Below are 20,444 nucleotides of genomic sequence, written 5' to 3' on the forward strand. Positions count from 1 at the left end.
GCTCGTTAGCAATTAATCAGCAGCAGTTTGGCTTTGTAGGTCCTTCCGAAACATTTTCTATCCCTCTCCTGAAATTGTAAGTCCTCCATACGCTAAATACAGAAACGTGTCAATTCAATTTGTCTTATCGCAAAATGTAACTTGTGACTGTGTCCTAAAGATGATTTTAAAATACCAAATGGCTCTCGAGCACCCCCTGGAATTGCTTTTTTTCTCAGCCCTCCTAAATAACTAATTTGCATCTTAAGGATAACAACTAAACTTTGAAATCAATGTTTGATATGATTTTGTTGATACGTCTTTGTTGTTATTGTCAAACCATTTCATTTGATCATACACGATTAAGCCTAATTATGCTAATTATGGTAGTGGTCTTTCGTGACGACTCGAAGCCCCGCCCGCCAAATAACTGCCGTTTCCGCACGGACCCATTTCGCTGACGCACAAATTAAATTTCCCGCGAGGAGTCCGGAGCGCAGCACAGCACAGCAGAGATTTCGGGACTGAAAGTGACAGCTTGCAATTTCTGGTAGGTTTTAGTTTTTGGTTTTCTACGAGTACGTCAACGTGGTCGCTTCCGCTCTCAATTTGTTGCGTTTGACTGAATTTTGAAGCGTTTGAGACGTCGAGACGCGCTAGCAATGCCCACTTGCTTACGCATGCGCACACCGGAAATGCAAATACGCTGTAAAATGGGTCAATTCAATTGTCACGACGTCCAATCTAGTTACGTCTACTGTATGTGTAACTATTTTCGGATGAGATCTACTTGTATTTATCCAAGCAAAATAAGATGAAAGCACGTTTGTACTTAGGCTGTCGATTAGCCTCTTTTGAAGGCTTTACATTTTCGCAGACCACCGTACGTGCAGGTTGGGCACTTTTTTTAACGACAAAGTAGAGCATCATTTTGCCATCTAGAGGAAGAGAGAGAAAAATTGCATGGCTCGGTTGTAAAAGCTGTCACACTTCTTTTTTCCTCGTTTTCATTATATACTGTAGCTACAGTCATTTTATTCTTGACCAGTTAGCAGCAGCTAACTCAGCAAATAACTAACTTTATTCAGATGTATTTGCTTCCCTGCTACTCTGATGAGAGTAAAACAAAAATGATATTGGTAATCAAATGAAACGTCACTCTTTATTACAACCACGATGCACAGTATGATTTATGTGAGCACAATGTCACATAATTTAAATAAATATTTCCAGGAAAACCACTCGAAGTCATAATATAAATAGAAAATAATAAATATGTTGCTAAATGAGCTTCATATTCTTATTCCGGTTAGTGATCTAATTCATTGCATGCTGTTTGTATGTATCTTAGTGCTAACATAATTAATGGTACAGTAAATATTTGTCTCAAAATACGATGAGGCCATAAATAGTAAAAACAGTTACTTTGGCAGTAACTGAGTGCGCCTTCTTACGCCAGGCCACAGTCCAACATCAGCAAAATCATAATTCAAGTAAATATTCCTGTGAAAAACACTTGTGGGCTATTAATAAATTAAAACGAACAAGACGGAAATTGAGCATGCCTTGTGCTACTATACACGCGAAAGTACAATATTTTTACGCCCGCCGATATACAATTATATAATCAATTAAAAAGAGTATCTCGTTACGGCGTTCGCCCCTCCCACTTAGTTCCTTCCAATCAGTTGAATGGAGCCTGACAAGGTGCGATCACATTTCCGCCCGGCCCGCCGCGTCACGACGGGCCCGCGGCGCTGGCTCGCTCTGAAACGTCAAGTCGTCGGCGAATTGATCCGCTCCAAAGGGACGTTGGCGCCGTTGCGATCTCCAAGTTGCCACCTCGCGCTATGTTGGAAGAACTTGGCGACGGTGCCTTGACATTTGCATACAGGCCCCCCTCGGAGCGCCGCGCCGCGCTGACTAAGGCCGGCCGGCAACGGGGAGGTTGGTGGTGTTGCTCGGCTCGGCTCGGCCTGCCCCGCCCCGCCTTGTTGTTCGTTAACATTTGAGTCACTGTGTGTCATTAACAAAGAGCCTCAGCGTGCGGGGGCCTCACGTTGCGCGTGGACGCCGACTGGCTAATCCCGACCGACACATTTGATATCATCGCCATAGGGTTGATGATCAAATTTGCGTTTTGCATTCACATTTTTCAGAGTCATTTATTTTTGGGATTTTTTTTCTTCTTTCATGAGCTTTTTTTTTTTCCAAGATTTTTTTTTCTGTTTTCAGTCCTTTTTTTGTTTAGATTTTTTTTCTTCTGATTTTCTGTCCTTTTTCTGTTTCGTTTGAAATGATTTTGTCTGTTTCTCTGAATAATATCCTGCTCATGAGAAGTTTTTTAATCGTTTAACATTTATTCCCTTTTCAAGATCTTTTGAGGTGTAAATTAAATAAGAATTGTCCCCCAAAACAGGAAAGAAAATCCCACAAAAAATGCTCTGACAACAGAAAAAAAAAATCTCAAAAATAAATTACTGGATTTTTGTTTTGTTTTCAAGTGAATGCAACATGCTTCTGTAAGATGTGCTATAGTTATTTTCCAAAAGTATATTTTGAACAAACAAGCAGTATTACAATAAGCGTCATCATAAAGTGACATTCAACTTCTTGGCTGCCGCACTTAAGCCAACAACGAACGCGCAAAACAAAATCGCCCGTCCTCGTCTACTCGGGTGACACTTGCATCATCTGACAACACCTCGTCGCGCCCCCGCAGCCGCGAGCGCGCGGGCGCCTTCAGCCAATGGCGCGCCATCGTCGTCGAAGGAGCCTATTTATGAGGGCGAGTGCGCCCAATCGGCCGTCACACGCACGAGCTGTTCTGCAGAAGCGGAGATGCTTCGGCTGCAGGTGCTGCTGGCTCTTCTGTTGTCCGCCGGGCTGCTGGTGCGGGTCAGCACCGGAGCCCCTGACGCGGCTCAGCTACTCGCAGAGGCCTTTGGGGCAGACGCGCCACTGGACAAGGTGAGTCGCTGCTCACTCCTGCATCGCGTGGGGGAGGGAGAGGGGGGTTGGGGGGTCTGGTTTTGTCCACCTTTGTATTTCTATGTACTGTGTTGTATTTTGTATAGAAATACAACACTTCATTTGTGTTTTTTTTATTTTTTTTTTATTAAAGTATGCGAGTACTTGCATATAAGTGAAGTACTTCGTTTTTTAATATCCATACGTGTACTTTTGCGATATAGTGAGTACTTTTTGGACTTCTCCACGTTAAATACAAAGTAGCAAATAAGGATCGCACAAGTCTTAGATGATGGGAGGTAACAAAGTACAAATACTCAGTTACAGTATTTAAGTTGATTTTTCGGCTATCTGTTTTTTAGTTGGAAATGTATTTTTTTCTGACAACTTTTAGCCATACTTTTACAAGGAAGGCGAAAGAAGCAGATGAAGCTGAACTTGCCGGTTTGTTTGTTTGTTTTCAGGCGTCTGCTCGCTCGCTGCTGCTGAGGCTGATCTACCAAGTGGCGGCGAGCGACGAGGCGCTCCCCGAGCTCGGCGTCGGGGTGACGTTGATGCGGCGACATCTTCCTCTCTCGCAAAGAGAGCGCAAGGCGGGTTGCCGCAATTTCTTCTGGAAGACCTTCACCTCCTGTTGACGCCACGTCGTCATTCTCCTTCCCTCGATGGTGCGCGTTCCAACCCGTCAAAGGTCAATTGAAACTTTGACCTGTTTTTGTGACCTTTTTGTCAGGTGCCGTGTTGTTAGATTTGTCCTCATTGAATAATGTGCCTTGGCTCCAATAAAAGTTGAAAAACATCAGTTTGACGTTGTTCTTAAAGGCGTGCGTACTAGTGTGACATGGATTTGATTTAGGGGTGTGCTACCTTTTGTTGCCAGCTGTTAGTTGGCTTATTTTGAGGAAACAATTTCGATTTTTAAACAAGTTGTACAGTGTAATTGAAACATTTTGACAAATGTGTCCAACTTTGCGCTTAATTAGTCACAAGACACTTTTACTTTATTTTAAAAATATTTTTTTATTCATTCGCCCAAAAGGGCCGCGCCGCAGTACCGTGAGCTTCACTTCGTAGCGTTTCAAAACAGAGAACCAAAATGAAAAGCCCAAAAAAAAAAAAAAAAAATGGACGTGGCCGAAGCTACATGGCTGATTGTGCAACTGGACATTAACATTCAAACTTAAAGACGGGCAAATAACAAAATGTACTGAGATCACTTCACAAGAGCGGGATCGACAATCGGACTGTACACGTTTGGACGCTTGGACAAAATGTGGCAAATACTGTAGCTGCCAAGGCTCCAAAAATGAACGAACCCCAGATGACAGGCGGCCACAATATATATCTACGTTCGTTTAATTTGATGGCGCAGTGTTGTACGCCTATATTGTGGCCGCATTAGCATGTCGCCGTGTCGCGTCTGGGGCGATGTACAAATAAACAAACAAGCGCAAAGGTGCACAAAGAAACATCGGCAAGGGAGACGCAAGTTCCGATTTTTCGGTGAATGTTTTCACCCTGTCATCCTATCAAACTTCATTGCACCGTTCTGAGTAACAGTCCAAAGACATTTTTGTGTTGTCACATTCATTATGGCAAAAACCAAATCCTAGTTCAATCGACGACATTCTTTTTTAGCTACAATTCTACGAGGCTCCGACGCAGCCTGCTCAAATGTAGAAAGTCACAGTTGTTGAGTTTTGAGGCAGTTATGGATTGAGCGATCGTCCATCGTTCGGTTTGAAATGAGCGTGCAAGCGAGTAGCCTGCCGACCAAAGATGTACCCGACCGACCGTGACGATGTCACTCGTTTGGATCAGTAACACAAGACAAAGACTAGCAAAAAAAAAGACAAAAGGGGGACTGACTGTAAAGCTGCGTGATGTTTAAAAAAAAATGTTGATGTGTGCCACAGCGCCTCGGTCAGCAGTCGGTGGAGATTTTGGCCGAGAGGTCTTGGATGCGCCGGGCGCTGCAGCCCTTGCACAGGATGTGGCCGTCCAGGGGGTAGCAACCGCGACCTTCGCCCTCTGAGGACAGCAGGAGCCCGCATTCCTGCTCATGATGGAGATCATGGTCAGTCCCGCGGCAAATCAGCGGCGGCTTTCTTTCATTTGCGTCCCGTGAATATTTTCACTCATTCAGTGCCATTGACGGTAATAATTGAGTCGTTGCTTAATTGATGAATACATTTTGGAAATTTCCTCCCAGATCCCACCTTACCGAGAATAAAAAACAAATTGCTACATGAAACTAACCTCGCAGATGTAACAGTTGACGTGAAAGCTCCGGTCAAGCGCGACGATCCTGACCGTCTCCTCCTGACCCGCCTCGGGCATGATGGGCTCGCCGCATACGGAACAGCGAGGGGCGTACTTCCTGTCGGGGGGGTTGCGCGGCTTTCGTTAGCAGCACTCGGTCACTGCGCGCGTGTTTGCGTGGGTACCTGTGAAAGTCCTCGATGCAGTGGATCTGCGAGGTGGCGTCCACCGTGAAGGGCACGCCGTCCAAGCAGCAGTTGCACACCACGCAGGTGAAGCAGCGAGGATGGTACGCTTTACCCATGGCACGCAGGATGCGGTCCAAAATGGGCTTGGAGCACTTTGAACATTGCTCCAGTGTACTCTGGCGGAAAAAAAATGCTTTCAGTTCACTGTCGCTGTAGAATGCAGCTGTTGTTTGAATTCTGTTCATTTGAGTTTTTTTGAGGTTTATTTATAGTAATTTATATTTATTTATAATTACCATAATAACAATATATAATTATTTATAATCAATAATGTATTTATTATTTAATGATTAGTTTAATAATTTATTCATTTCGTAGTAGTTCTATTTTTTTTTAAATATCTGGAGTATTTATTTGTCAAGCGCACGATCAAAAATAGGTTAGTTTTTGTTTGGAAAAATGATTTTTTTTAGTTAGGCCCACGTTGGGATTCTAACGGAGTTGGAAGAGCTGCAAGCCAATGTGGACAACTGAAAAGGGCTTTTCATAAAGGCAAGCACGGCGGCGCTCACAATGTAGCAAGTCTCGCAGTAGCTCTTCTTGTCCAGGGCGTAGAAGGGCTGGCCTCGCAGACGGGCGTGGCAGGTGATGCAGGTGAAACACTCCACGTGGAACACCTGCTCCATGGCGATGCAGCCGCTGCCGTCGCCCACCACGTTGTCGCCGCAGCGAGCGCAGCGCCCTAAAAGGGGGGGGGGGGGGGGGGGGGGCAAACGTTTTGGGTCGCGGGTACTCTCGCTGGGGTTTCCGTAGGGTCGTACCGAAATAATCCTCGGCGGGCGGGTGGTTCATATCGTACACCAGCTTCTTGGTGAGGCGATCCAACTCCTCTTCTGGACGAGTCGAGGATGCGACATGCTGCGCGGGGCGGGGTTCAATTCAAAACGTTATGGTTTATTGATTGCCAATACAATGAAAATTGGCTTTTTGTGAAAATCTACTCTTTGACTGGCCCCTTGGAATTTTACCCACTCTTTGGTTTTGTCTAACGTGGCCAAGTGTCGGCGGTCTCACCTTGCCGGACTGGTAAGCAGCAGCGGGACTGTGCGCGGCTCCCATTTGATGATTTTCCATCCCCTTTTTGGACAAGGCCACCTGGCCCCCCTCCCTCACCCTGTGTGTCTCCTGAGGGGGCGGGGCAGCGTGCGCGGCGTACCAATCCTGGGGCGGCGGGCGTGGCGCGTGCTGACGAGGGGGCGGCGGCGCGTAGGCCTGCTCGGCCTGCCTCCCCGTCTGCGAGTAGGTGACGGGCTGAGCCGTCTTGACCTGCACGCTGAACCTGGGCCCGGTCGGGGTGGAGGCCGTGGTGTAGGAAGCCGGCACGGGCTGCGGGTACGGCTTGGAGGAGGCCGGCGCGTAGTAGTCCTGCTGGTACGGGGACGCCGGCCGGTGGTACTGGCTCTGGGGGTGGTAGCTTGAGGTGGGCCGGCTCGGGGGCGCGACGGCGTTGTAGTGTTCCCCCGAGAGGTACTTGTTGTAAGGCACGTTGTCGTACAGCTGCGGGAAACAAATTCCCCATGTCAACGTCACGGGAAAATGTCGGCGCGTTTTTGCCCCGGGTGTCGTACTTGCGCGCCGGAGTCCTGCGGCAGACCGTCCAGGTCGGCCAGCATGGCGGTGAGCGAGTCAATGTCAGCGTCGATCTTGGAGTGGTAGCCGCCGGCAGCCTTGTCGGGGCCGCGGCGCTGAAGGAGAGCCCGTTTTGGAAAACACAACGTGAAGGCTGGGCGATGCGGAAAATAGGTGCGGCGACCTCGACGGGACACCTACGGTCAGCTCATAGCCGTCGCCCCCGTGGCCGCTCCACTTGGCGGGCCCGTGCGGAGGCAGGAAATAGCGATCGCTGGGAGAATGGTGAACGGGACCACCTTTGCCGCAACACAGAGCGGTTGCAGGGAATTTTAATAGGGATGCGGGCATCATTTTGAAATGAGACTATTGTGGGTGCCCTGTGATTGGCTGGATAAACATACATATAAATAATGACCGCGAAGACAAATAAGTTGTTTTCCAACCTGCACATTGTGCAAACAAACAAAAAAGAATATTTCAGAAGACCCACGTTAGATGAAACGTTTCAGCAAAACTGCTTATGGTAGTGTGGTACGACTGGTGTTATGAGAGCTCTCTCTCGTGGTGAAGAAAAAAAGCACATGCTTAAAGTTTAAGTGAAGCGGCGAACGAAAATGTAAAGGGGAGAGAGCAACGTGGGTTCGTCTTTTTTCCGGGTGGCGCTTGTGCAAAAACTTAAAGACCAAAGTCTCACCCGTGGGTCCGGTCGCCATGTACCGAGTGGCCGTGCCCCCTCCTCCGTTGTGGTCATAAGGGTTGTATTTGGGCCGGAAGTCCGGCGCGGCCTTCTTGTTGGGGGCCCGGTAGACAGGCGAGCCTGCAGAGTGGGCCATCTGGGGGACGGCTCGCTCGGGACTATCCAGAGTCCTGGGTGGCAGCCAGGTAGGACCCGACATGGCGGGATTCTGAGGATTGACACAGAAGGGGCAACGAGTCCAGCGGAAGGGATGCGTTGCTGCTTTTTTGTTTCCCGTGGCAACGGCGGCTCAAACAATAGACTTTTGGGAGCAGGAAGGCAGCAGCCGGTCGGAAAGGTTTGGGGAATTCCAGCGGCGGGCCCCCCGAAAACATTGGCGTGCGCACGCAGCTGCAACGCTCGCACCCTGGCCGCCTGCCACCCACAATGCTTATTGTCTTTGGCTGTTGACGCCAGGACAGCGAGGATTTCCAAAATAGGAACTGTTGCGTAATGAAAGCACCTGGCTTCAAACAATACAATCCTTGACAACTTGCTTTGTTTTCGATTCAAGAGTGGAGGGAAAAAGTAATAAGTCAGTTTGGCCTATTGAGAGAATTTAGGTCGTGGAGTTGTCATCAATCCTCATAGCTAAGAGGATTATAACCATGACGTCGTGGCACATAAAAAATATTAAAAAAAAGATACCACAACTCGGACTGAAACTTGAAATATTAAATAGCACAAAAAGTGTCAAAGCTTTAAATTGCTATTATAAAGGACCAGTAAAAAGGTGACCTATAAATATTTCTATATTTTTGTTTTGTATTACGTATATATTTTACGTGATATCAACGGTGCAAAACTCGAACTAAAAACAAAATACAGGCACAAATGTCTGCACACTTTGCTGTTTCAAAGTTCTTCGCCCTAGAAAAAAAGATTTACTGTATCTAATCTTTATTCAAAGGAATGGATAAAAATCAATTCGATCAGATGGGATTTGACGGGTGAAAAGCGGGCGACAGGGTGTCAAGCGAAAGGGGAACTTGGGCGTTGCTTCCGTTTCTTTTCAAGTAAAATTCCATGACACGAAAAAAGCAATACGCACGCGTGAAACACCACCGAAATAAAATGCGAAGCATTGTTGTATCTGCCTCTGCCGTGTCCGCAAATATTGCAAAATGACGCTCAATTTGGAAATGTATTCGTCTTGTGCTTTTATTTTGAAGGCTGAAGCTAACGGCGTGTAGCTAGTTGCTTGTTGCGCTCTTGTCACAGATTGTGCAAACGGCCGAAACGTAACAACAACAATTTCAAACTAAAGAAATGTGACTCGACTCTAAAGCGATGGGCGAGGGAAAGAAAGAAAAAAAAAACATTATGATGCCGATGTTGCCAACCGGCTAACTTCGCAACACACGACCCGATAATAAAACAATAACAACAGTAAGGAAAGAATGATGGCTCACCACCAGAAATGGCGAAGAGCAGATCGGTGCGCGGCTCCCATGAAAGCACGCAAGCGGAAAGTTGCGGGCAGCGGACAAAACGTTCTCTTTTCGGTGGGCGGGCTTTTCGGTCGATCGAGCCAGTCAGCCAGCGTCGGTAACCGACTTTAGGTTCGGCTCCGGGGAGGCCTTTCGAGTCGAGGCCACACACAGCCACCTCGCGACGCTTCCCGACGCGTGACGTCAGCGAGCGAAAAACGACGTGCTCGCACCCGCTTTGCGAGGTGGGCGCGTGACCGGGAAAAGTTCCCAAAATAGAAACCAACTTCGACGAGGGGACACGCTGAGAAGGCAAAAATAAAATACACTACCCGATTCAACGTGGAATCTTAAAGCTTTAGAGTTCAGGGGAAAAAGTTGTACAGATTTCAATCCAACATATTTTCAAGATAAAGTCAGAACATCATGAGGATAAATTCATATCTTTTCTCAAAAAATGGACAAGTATTTGCCAACACAAGAATGGGAACAAATTGTAAGATTCTGAAAAATGTGCTTTTTTTTCTCCCTCTCAAGGATGTCCCATTTATTAATCTCATATTACAACTGTCATCTGGAAAATGTAAAACCTGCTCTTGCGATATTCTGAAACAATCTCTGATTTAACTCTCCCACTATTTGCTTTTGATTTGTAGTCCCACGCGATCAAAGTTGGTGCCTCGTTGGCGTATTGGCAGGGCCTCGGCAGAAAGCGAGACAAAGAAAGACGTTTCCCTACCCCCCCCCCCCCCCCCCCCCCCATTTCCTCCCCCATCCGGTAGCCGCTTGCCCTTATATGTCCACGCCGACGGCAAATCATAGGAAGTCTTTGTTTTTGTCAACACGTTGGCATCGGCTTGGGGGATTCGGGTCAACGTTGAGGCTAGAGAACAGTGACCCATATGTGAAGGCGAGGAAGTCCCCCCCCCCTCCACACACACACACACAGCTTTGCCAACGGGACAGACTGGATGGCTTCCGCCCATTGGAGAAGCCGTTTAGTAATGGTCTCACTTTTCCTCAAAGACCCCCCTTGGACTCATCCGTTGTTCTCACAATGCCCGGAAGCGGCCCAGACCACCTCTGTTTTCTTGATCCCTGTTTTCCTCCCCATCAGGGCTGACATGACAAATAAGAAATAAAGGTCTGAAAAATAGCCCGGGGGGGCGAGGCCTCGAGCAAAAATGAGAATCTCTCAAGCTATCTGTGGTTCCACAACAGTCGGCATTTCAAATCAATGACCTTCAATGGTTTTTGAGAGTGAAACTGAATTTTTGCGATGAGGAGGCACTTTCTTTCTCATGCGCCGCGTATCTTTGAACTCTGCCAGCGTGAGGTAACGTGCCGCCATTTTGTTTTGTTTTTTTATATGAAGGCCCCCTCATCGCCTTTTTTCTTCCCTGGTCTCCTGCCTCCTTTATTGTTGACGGATGTCCTGCGCAGGCGTTTTCATCCATGTCTCTCAGCAGCTTTGCAGGATGCATTCAAAAGTGTGTGTGTGTTGTGATGGGGGGAGCAGGACGGCGGGGGGGGGGGGGGTTTCCTTCACATCTGTTGGCTTCATTTCGCTCCAAGTTTGTTTTCCACCATCAAGGGGAAGGTGTCCCCCATCTCCAAGCGACGACAGTGTTGTCTCGCTTCCTTCCTCTTTGTCCTCACAACACTTGCACCTCACTAAACACTCTTCAAAATGAGTCTGTTTTGCTCATGATGTGCATGCAGCATTAACGATGCTGACGCTCCTTTTCTTCTTTGGCCCCGAAATTTTGATGTTGTTTTTTACCCTAATTGCTTATGTGCAGAAAAAAACATTTGACAATATTTGGTCAAATTCCTTGAAATCGTACTTTGAAAAACGTTGCTCTTAAACTGTTGGACACACTCGCGCGGTTGTTCTGAAAACGGCGCCCCAAAAAAAAGATAGAATATTTGCATTATAAGGGTAAACATGAAATCTCTTGTTTTTGTAACGAATCATAATTGGTAGATCATTTGGGCATCAATATAAATATTTTTCTTCCTCCCTTCCGGCGTCGTGATGGTCGGTGATATTTTCTGGCTTGTCTCCAGACGATCGGGCACGGCGAATCCTCCTCGATTTTTTTCTTTTTTTTTTTTTTTTTTCCTTCCCCAAACGGGACACCGCGAGCCTTTTCCTGTGCTCAGCGCGACGGGGGTTTCGACAAACTACTAGCCCACTAAAAATACTGGGCCAGGAGGCCTTTTCCTGCGCGTGGGCCATTGAGGAAGAAGGAAGTGGCAGAAGGCGGGTGGGCGACATTATAAAGAGCGGTCCTCCCCGCCGCCCCCCCACACGAACTCTTGTCGCCAGTGGAAGCAAGTGGTGAGCTCGGTCCCACTTTCTCTTTTGTGCGGAGGAGCCTGAGTCGAAGGGCTTGAGGTCTGCGCGGGGGGCACTTCGGTTCTCGTCCCTGCTGGTCGGGGTGAGTCGAGGACAGGCAAAAGAAAAAAAAAAGGCCAATATGAAAATTGAGATTACATTTGAGTTTTTCTTTCCAGGTACGAGTAGGGAGCTGGTCTCGCCTAACACATGTGTCTGGCACACTTGTGTTTATTTATTCTCGCACATATCTGTAAGTACTTTATTTTGGAGAGGAAAATAAAAAAAAAAAATTTAAAATCCGACAATACCAATCAGTGTTTATCAAAGGGAAATGTAAAATTCCTCTCCATCTTTATGCACAGATTGAACGTACCTAAATATGGGAACTTTTACAAACAAAAACATACGCTATGATTGGAGAGCACGTGATAGCTAAATAGTAGTTGAATTGTACCGCAAATTCCTTTCAGCGGTTGTTTCGATGCCTTGTACCATTGTATTTTTTTTCTTCTTTTTTTGCAGAGAGGATGGCGATGGCGTCGGCAACGGAAGGGAACGGGGCGTCCGCCGGCTACGTGAAGGAGTTCACTCGCCACTGCGGCGACGTGCTGCTCAACCTGAACGAGCTGCGGCACCGCGGCATCTTGACCGACGCCACCCTGGCGGTGGGCCACGCGCGCCTGCGGGCTCACTCGGCCGTGCTGGTGGCCTGCAGGTGGGTGAACGCAAAACTAGTGTTGACATTTTTGGGAAAAATGTTGCCAATAAGCAAAGGTTCCGCAAAACTACAATTGATTAAGATGTTAGAATGTTTTTGTTTTTTTTATTGAGGGTAAGGATTATATACCTGTGAACACTGTTACATTATTTGTCTGTCAATGCTAACCATTAGCATGCCAATGGCGTTTTCAATTCTATGTTGGCATCATCTCGTGTGGGTGTTTCAGAGGCTTTTGGTTGATGCTCTGCAGCTCAGTTCCACCAGAGAATTGACTTTTTTTTTCCCGCTCCCCTCCTCAGCGGGTTCTTCTATTCGCTCTACACGCGGCCGGTGCAGCACATGAGCGTGTCCCTCCCGGGCCACTTGGAGCCCACCAGCGTGGCCCTGCTGCTGGACTTCATGTACACGTCCCGCCTCCCGCTGACCCCTGCCACCGCCCCCGGCGTGCTTGCCGCGGCGGCCTACCTGCAGATGGACCACGTGGCCGACACCTGCCGGGACTTTATGCGGCTGCACTGGTCAGAACCTCAAAAGAAAATTAAATGCTATAAAATAAATAATTTCACTTGTATATTTCTCTCTCTCTCTCTCTCTCTCTCTCTCTCTCTCTCTCTATATATATATATATATATATATTTTTTTTTTTAAAATCTATTTATTTATTTATTTATTTATTTATTTATTTATTTATCGCATTATATAGCAACAACGCCACGACATTTTTAAAGCTCATCGACTGATGAGAAAATGTTCGTCTGTGCATTTTGAACCTCAAATGCTTCGATTTTGTTTAGCGGGGAAAAGATGAGCACGAGACACGCCCGATTGGAGCTGGACCCCCGGGTGTCGGTAGCCTCTGTGGCCCCTAAAAGTGGAGACCTGCCTCATCTTGGACCGCAGGCAGCTCAGAAAGTCAGGTAAGAACTGGTAGGTCATTTGGGAACTATTTAGGGGGGGGGGGGGCTGATGGATCTGACCTTCAAGCAGTACTTTTTCCAGGGCCCCGGGTGAGGCCGAGGGCCCGCTCACACCGGGGGCCTTCCCGCCACGCGGGCCCGCTTCAGAGGAGCTAAAGAAGGAGCTCGTGTCGCCTCCGCCGTCTCCCGACAGCCCCGCTCGCTCCAGCTGCCAGCCGAGCTCCCCCGCCGAGTCCAAAACCTGCAAGGAAAATCTTGAGGTCAGTTGAGTGGGAAAGCGGCCAAACGTATCAAATGGGAAAACCCAAGCGCGTCGTTTGAGTGCTCTGTTCTGTCAAATCCATTCCGGCTGCGCTCACGCGAGATTTGAACAAACGTTGGCTGTTTGTGTGTGTGTGTCTGTGTGTGTGTGTGTGTTTTCCCCCCAGTGTGGCAGCAAAACCACCGCGTACCCAAAGTCCTGCAACTGGAAAAAATACAAGTACATTGTCCTCAACCCTCTCTGTGCCGGGAGCTCAGTGAAGGAGGAGCCGCGTGGCGGCGACGCCACGGCCGTGACACAGGCGTGGCCTGGAGAAGTGCCTGGTCAGATTGATAGGTGAGGACGAGGCCGCCGTGGCGCCACGTGTTGCGACACACACCACCTTCATCTGCTCACAATCGCTGCTCACCAGACAGGGGCGGGCCTCCTGCTACGAGGGTTCTGGCCGAGCCCCTCCCCTCGGGCCACCCGCCTCCGTGGACGAAGGGACAGGTAACGTCTTCCTTCCTTCCTTCCTTCCTTCCTTCCTTCCTTCCTTCCTTCCTTCCTTCCTTCCTTCCTTCCTTCCTTCCTGCCCTCCTGCCTTCCTGAAATACATTCACACCACCTTGTTTTTTTTCTCTCTCCCACTCCACAGCTACCACTCATCAGCAACATCAAGCCGTCAAGCGAGAGTGCTACTATGCGCCTTACGCTTACCCGGGCAACGCTAAAGGAGGCAAAAGCATCCTCTCGGGTGAGGCTCGGATGTCACCTGACGACCGATGTGGTTGAAATTTGCTCCAAAACCAGAACCGTGAGTCCACCGTGATGTGGGTTGAAAACTCGTTTGAACTGAAACCCCGCAGGCGACAAGCCGTACCACTGCAACGTGTGCGGGGCCCGCTTCAACCGGCCGGCCAACCTCAAGACGCACGCTCGCATCCACTCGGGCGAGAAGCCGTACCGCTGCGACACCTGCGGCGCGCGATTCGTTCAGGTGAGGCGTTACTCTTTGTGTTCAATCCGCGCCGCCACATTGCCGCTACTTCGGTTTAGCGTTAAGCTAGCGAAGCTGAGAGGTTGTTGTTATGTTTAGGTGGCTCACCTGCGGGCGCACGTCCTGATCCACACGGGTGAGAAGCCGTACCCGTGTCACACGTGCGGCACCCGCTTCCGACACCTGCAGACCCTCAAGAGTCACCTGCGCATCCACACCGGAGAAAAGCCTTACTCGGTGAGTGGCGAACCAAAAACAGGTGCAATGATTCAAGGCGAGGTCAAATGTTCATTTTTTTTGGCCAGTGTGAAAAGTGTGAGCTCCGCTTCCGCCACAAAAGCCAGCTGCGCCTTCATCTGCGCCAGAAGCACGGCGCCGTTACCAACACCAAGATCCACTACAAGGTCCTGACTGAGCCGTACCCGCCCGTTCTGCAGGCCTGCTAAAAAAAAAAAAAAAGGCTGAACGACACTAACTTTTTCTGAATGGTATATTTGTCACTGCCCGTTATTGGTTGCGAGAGGTGGTTTAGCTGTCTGTAAACAAACAAACAAAAAAATCCTCACACTCGCCGAGCTTGCATTTGAGAGTAGAGCGGTAAAAAAGTTGGATTAGAGTGTAACAGAAAGTGTGTTTGTAAGTTTGTGAAGAGTTTGGGAGGAAGTCGTGCCAAAGAGAGGTTTTGTAAAGTTTGAGTATGTACAGTGAACCCTTGCCATTCGACAACTTCAAACAAAGATATTGACAATCAAGCATAAAAATTGTTTTGCAATATTTGAATGCAATTTTTTAAGCGTCAACAATGAAGGACAAAGTATGTTCTGGCACAAAATGCTGAGGGTTCACTTCAGGAAGTTTGAACAGTACGTGTTGACGTTTGAGCTCATTCATTTAAAACGCACTTTGAATGACAATTGTGTCGTTTCTTGCTTCTAAGTTTTGCATTGAACTTCGCACGTGAGAGGCCTGGCGCCTTGCGTGCTCTCTGAAATAATTTATGCATCTATACCCACTTGAGAAAGTCCAAGCGGGCAAAGGACTTTTGCGGATATGTAACCGTACAAATAGTCTCCAAGAGAGTCGGGAATTATTGGCTGATTCATTTGCAGGTCAAAGATGCTTTTGTGTTATTTCAATTAAACTGCAGCCTCGATATCATGTCTCTTTATTTCTTCGAATTGACGCAATACACACTTGTAGTTCATTTTCACGGAATGTCATTGTGGTATTTTAAATCAAGAGGACAGAAAACAAAACAAAATTCCAGATACTATTAAGGGGCGGGGGGCATAATCAAGTAAATTGGCCTCAGTCTCTCGATCTCTCAAAGTTCCACATGACTGTCACATCATTCATATCTGCTGCCATATGGAAAGGATGAAAAAAAAATTGCTGCCACTTGTTTCCTGCTTGACCCTCACTGTTGCCATAGCTGGTGTTTCCTGAGGGGCGGGGCGAGGCGGGGGCTGAACTCTCTCACCCTCTGTCACCTGACGCAACAAGAATTATGACGATAAGCAAACCCGGGCGTATGTCTGTCCCAGCTGACAACAACTTCAGCAAATCAACTTTTACCTTTCTTGTTAAAATGCAAGCTGCCCCGTCCTTTATTACCCCGAGAAGTCATTAAACGCCGTAGCAAAAGTCATTTATTGCATTATTTTTAAAATTGTGTTCACAGTTGATTTGTTACCTGACCGCAAAAAAAAAAAAAAAAAGCCGGTCGGTGCTTTCGAGTTCCATTTAAAAGGCAGCCCTTCGCAACACACACCCACACACGCGTCCAGAGGAACACGAGCCGCCGGCTCGGTTCTGTGCTTTGACTTCATCGACTTCGGAGCAAGTCGATGAGAACATGACCAGAATGATAATACAGAGAAGGTTCGAAGTACAAGAGGTAAGTCTTAGTGTTACTGGCAGGTTAGCGTTATTTAACAGGTTCTTCGCGAGCGTAACATGTGTGTACATTTTACGGCTACTGCTACGGCACAAGAATAAATCTTTTAAATCAAGGGGTGTTGTTGGCTGAGTAAATTGTGTGTTAGTCTTGTTTGTGCCGTTATTTTTATTTCGTCTTTCGGGGAATTTAGTTGGTCGCTAATGCGCATGCGTTACTTACTACACGTAATGTACGTAGACGCGTGCTTTGGTTATGCTTTGACGTGCTCCGTTGGCGTAAAGCGCAAGACTTGGTCAATTCAGGTTTGGTTGTTTTTTAATGAATTTATTTTTTAAACTTGATGTATACACGTGAATCTTTTTGTTGTTTATATTCCTAAATTTAAAAAGCTTGCAAATCCTAATTGAACCCAAAAAAAAAAAAAAAGTGTGTTCTTCAGCTTCAGCTCCATTGAAGCCCACTTCAAGAAGAGCCAGGTGCCTCCCACATGTTTTGCAGTGCACGCCTCCTTCAGCAGGTGGGTCATCTCCTTTTTCACAGCACATCTAAAAGTGTGACTTTGTGAAATTTCCAATCCTTCAATCACAATGTAGCTTGAATGCTATAATGTTCCAAAGTGAAACTTGATGGTTGCGTTTTGTTGTTGTTGTTGTTGTTGTTGTTGTTGTCTTTGGTGGTGGTGATTTCTTTCCCCTTGTCAAACAATCTAGTTGTCTTCCTCAGTGAAGACATTTACAAGTTGTTCATGATTAACCCATCAATGTTTTAAGGAGCCCCAGCCAAAGCAAGTTAATGATTACGCTTTACCTGTTACCATTTGCCGACATACTTTGTCTCCAGACCCCTCAGCGATGGCCGGCGTCCGACCTGGAGCGGAGAGTCGGCGCAGCGGCGAAGCTGAGGAGCCCGACGGGGGCTGGAGCTGGGTGCTGGTGGGGGCCCTTTTCGTCAGCACCAGCCTGGTGTTCGGGCTCATGCGCGGCTTGGGCATCTTTTTTGTGGAGTTTGTGCAGTACTTTGAGGAGAGCGCTCAAGCCATCTCGTGGATCGCCTCCACCGGCCTGGCGGCGCAGCAGTTCTTCAGTGAGTAACCCTAACCCTTCCTCCTGCCAGAGGAAGTTCGGCAGTTAGGCAGCGTGTTGTTGCGCGGCAGGCCCCCTGGGCGCGGCCTTGTCCAACGCCTACGACGCGCGGCCGGTGGTGATGGCGGGAGGCTGCCTGGCTGGGCTGGGCTTGATTCTGGCCTCGCGGGCCACCTGTTTGCTTCACCTCTACCTCACCATGGGCCTCCTGACTGGTACGTCATCGGACGGGGCCATGAGGATACAAGTCTGGATTACTGGCCACACACTAACACTGTCTGTTTGGGCAGGTTTGGGCTGGGGCCTGGTTTTCACACCCATGGTGGCCACGGTCATGGCGAGCTTCCGCCAGCGGCGCAGCTTTGCCCTGGGGCTGGCCTTCTCCAGCATCGGCCTGGCGTCGTTCACCTTCAACCCGCTCTTTCAGTACCTGGTGGAGATGTACGCCTGGCGCGGGGCCTTGCTCATCCTGGGCGGGCTCAGCTTCAACATCGTGCCGTGCGGGGCGTGCATTCGGCCACGGCGGCGGCCGAAGGGACCGGCAAAGGTCAAGGTGGGGTCAAATACACAGCAGTTACCCGCTATTGTCTTGCTTTGGCGCCATCTTGTGGCACCTTGGTAACCAAGGAACTCCATTGAGACGCAATTAGTGCGTTGAAGCATGCTAAAGTTGGCATATTTGCTTTGACTTTGCAAATTAGAACAAATTTGCCTCGGCTGTCTAAGTCAAGGTTGAATAAATGTTTTACAAGTCCGGACTTTCCTGTCTTCCAGGCGGCTACGGAGAGCAGGCAGTCATGCGGTGCCGCCGCCTTGCGGCAAGTGGCCTCCTACTTGGAGCTGTCGCTGCTGTGCGAGAGGCCTTACGTCACTTACACTTTAGCCATCAGCCTCCTCAACGTGGGCTACTTTGTGCCTTACGTCCACCTGGTGGCCCACAGCCGACACGCCGGCTTCTCCGAGTACCAGGCCGCCTTCGTCATGTCCGCCGCCGGCGTGACCGACATCTTGGGCCGCGTGGCCTCGGGCTGGTTCTCGGACCGGGGCCACTTTCGCCTCATCCACCTCCTGAGCGCTTGGACCACGCTGGCCGGGTTGTCCATCATGCTGTTGCCCGTCAGCTCCATGCGGGGCTCCTACGCCGCCCTGGTGGCCGTCAGCCTCCTCTACGGCTTCTCCTCGGGGGCGCTGACCTCGCTGGCCTTCACGGTGGTGCCGACGGTGGTCAGCGCCGAGCGCGTGATGGGGGCGCTCGGGCTGTTGCAGCTTATCGAGAGTTGTGCGGGACTGCTGGGATCACCTCTGTCAGGTAGGAGCAAGCACCCTGCATAGAGCCAACTATTTCTTGCTCCACTTTTATTTGCCAGTTGACGAACTGAATGTAGCATTTCAGCTAAATGCGTAACTGAGAGAGCCAAGTGAGTAAATTACAAAGTCAGCAGTGGATCCAATTATTCTACAATGTATGGCTTCCCCATGTCAGTTTGACATGTCATGACCTACAAACAAACAAACCAAAAAACCTCTGTGGTTGTCAAACATTGACCCAAAGTTATTTGCCCAGAGCGCTTTTGCGTTACTCACGCGTGGCTTGTCTGGCCTTTCCAGGGCTGCTCCGAGACGTCACGGGCAACTACATGGCCTCCTTTGTGGTGTCGGGTGCCTTCTTCCTCCTCAGCACTCTGACCATGGCCACGTTGCCCCACTACTTCTCCCGCACGGATCCGCCGCTGCCGCCGGTTATGCCGCCAATGGTGCCAAACGCCGAGGCGCAAAGTCCCGGCTCGGAGACTGAGCCGATGAATGAGTCGCCCGGTGACGCCAATCACTGAGGGGCCTCTGTGTATACGTGTGTGTGCGCGCGCACGTGTGTGTGTGTATGCATATGTATTTGTATAGAATGTGCGCGTGTATGTATATATGGATATGTATGTATGTGCGTGTGTGTATATACACACACACATACATAGACTCCTCGAAAAAAGAATACGGCCGTGTTAGAGAAGGTCAAAGTGAAGCTTCTCTTGTTGCCTTTGAAGTTCATCCTGTGGTTTCAGACCAAACGTTTTGCCAGGAGTGAACACGCGGAGGGCAAATGTGTGTGTGACATTTGTGCATTGTCCCTGAAATGACGTGTTTTTCCAAGTCGATGCAAACCGTGGATCTGTTGACGATGGTAGCAGCCTACTGACAACTCCGCTGGTGTTCAATTGACGCACCCACCGGTGCCCCAAAAAGTAGTCACAACGATAATCCTAACAATGAGCTTTAGCCACGTCCCTCACACTCACGAGTACGACGAGGAAACGAATAAATGCATGCTGGTTACTTGATGACTTGGTTGGATCATTCACCCGCGCACAACCCTTTGCTTTGGCTTCCTGACCTTTGCAGACACGATTTGGGAAGGACTTGTGTGGGACTTTGAAGTGATGTGCGATTAGCGTTCCTGATCAAGAGAAATGCTCATCACATCTTTGTGTTTTTTTTTCTGAACGGATTTCAATAGTTTCAGGTTAAACTTTAAACTGTGAAGAAGAAAAGAGAAATCAAGCGAAGAGATAGAAAGTGAATGCAAAGTCGGCGGTCTCTTTTGTGCCGTGCGACGTATCTCGACGCGGAAAGATGAGGGAAAGACGTCGAGTTGAATGATGACAAATCGCGCCCTCTGGTGGCTGAGACTCGAGCTGACAGACCGCAGGCAGTAAGAATAAGCCAAAGCGGGGTCAACTGCTGCTCTTCAAAAGATGCAAAGCAACGGCCGGCTCCTCCCGAAATGTGTCTGTGCTTATGTGAGCGAGCGAGCGAGCAAGCGAGCAAACAGTTTGTTGGCTTAGTTGGGCTCGTTACTACATTGTCACCATCCATCTCCATTTCAAGCACTGTTGAGACTGGAGGAAAAGACGGAGAAAATAAAATCCATCTGTGGACCCTTCTCAAGGTTTCTCATTTTCCCCTGGTAGGGGTTTTTGGAGTTTTTCCTTGCCCTTTTGGGAGCTTAAGATCAGGGGATGCTTTGAGAATAATTGTCAATTTTTGTCT

At 48.6% G+C, this 20,444-nt stretch overlaps 4 protein-coding genes across 7 annotated transcripts; 3 read left to right on the forward strand and 1 right to left on the reverse strand.

The window, feature by feature from the left end:
* The first annotated feature begins 40 nt into the window (after positions 1-40).
* sst5 (somatostatin 5) lies at positions 41-3,751 on the forward strand. Of its 2 annotated transcripts, none has more exons than XM_049753439.2 (3): positions 41-529; positions 2,702-2,949; positions 3,414-3,751. In XM_049753439.2, the coding sequence occupies exons 2-3, from the start codon at positions 2,821-2,823 to the stop codon at positions 3,585-3,587; spliced, it is 303 nt and encodes a 100-aa protein (XP_049609396.1). In that variant the 5' UTR covers positions 41-529; positions 2,702-2,820; the 3' UTR covers positions 3,588-3,751. The 2 variants fall into 2 exon arrangements, with proteins under 2 accessions (XP_049609396.1, XP_049609406.1); XM_049753449.2 differs by having other exon boundaries at positions 2,813-2,949.
* Positions 3,752-3,928: 177 nt separating this feature from the next.
* Positions 3,929-9,330, reverse strand: trip6 (thyroid hormone receptor interactor 6). The gene is made up of 10 exons (XM_049753358.1): positions 9,180-9,330; positions 7,726-7,936; positions 7,230-7,327; positions 7,028-7,144; positions 6,474-6,956; positions 6,221-6,317; positions 5,972-6,141; positions 5,397-5,575; positions 5,209-5,329; positions 3,929-5,005 (listed from the first exon to the last, which is right to left on the reverse strand). The coding sequence occupies exons 2-10, from the start codon at positions 7,925-7,927 to the stop codon at positions 4,874-4,876; spliced, it is 1,599 nt and encodes a 532-aa protein (XP_049609315.1). The 5' UTR covers positions 7,928-7,936; positions 9,180-9,330; the 3' UTR covers positions 3,929-4,873.
* Positions 9,331-11,483: 2,153 nt separating this feature from the next.
* Positions 11,484-15,573, forward strand: bcl6b (BCL6B transcription repressor). 2 transcript variants are annotated; one of them, XM_049759239.1, is made up of 12 exons: positions 11,484-11,641; positions 11,718-11,791; positions 12,064-12,256; positions 12,562-12,780; positions 13,057-13,179; positions 13,250-13,439; positions 13,608-13,777; positions 13,854-13,933; positions 14,079-14,177; positions 14,290-14,420; positions 14,520-14,657; positions 14,726-15,573. In XM_049759239.1, the coding sequence occupies exons 3-12, from the start codon at positions 12,069-12,071 to the stop codon at positions 14,864-14,866; spliced, it is 1,479 nt and encodes a 492-aa protein (XP_049615196.1). In that variant the 5' UTR covers positions 11,484-11,641; positions 11,718-11,791; positions 12,064-12,068; the 3' UTR covers positions 14,867-15,573. The 2 variants fall into 2 exon arrangements, with proteins under 2 accessions (XP_049615196.1, XP_049615206.1); XM_049759249.1 differs by having other exon boundaries at positions 13,262-13,439.
* Positions 15,574-15,924: 351 nt separating this feature from the next.
* slc16a13 (solute carrier family 16 member 13) lies at positions 15,925-19,735 on the forward strand. 2 transcript variants are annotated; one of them, XM_049759295.2, is made up of 7 exons: positions 15,925-16,317; positions 16,748-16,837; positions 17,161-17,403; positions 17,474-17,617; positions 17,693-17,955; positions 18,177-18,711; positions 19,011-19,735. In XM_049759295.2, exons 3-7 carry the CDS (start codon positions 17,172-17,174, stop codon positions 19,232-19,234), a joined length of 1,398 nt encoding a protein of 465 aa, XP_049615252.1. In that variant the 5' UTR covers positions 15,925-16,317; positions 16,748-16,837; positions 17,161-17,171; the 3' UTR covers positions 19,235-19,735. The 2 variants fall into 2 exon arrangements, with proteins under 2 accessions (XP_049615252.1, XP_049615261.1); XM_049759304.2 differs by having other exon boundaries at positions 16,760-16,837.
* The last annotated feature ends 709 nt before the right edge of the window (positions 19,736-20,444 follow it).

The sequence above is a fragment of the Syngnathus scovelli genome, chromosome 1 (assembly GCF_024217435.2).
Source record: "Syngnathus scovelli strain Florida chromosome 1, RoL_Ssco_1.2, whole genome shotgun sequence".
NCBI lineage: Eukaryota > Metazoa > Chordata > Actinopteri > Syngnathiformes > Syngnathidae > Syngnathus > Syngnathus scovelli.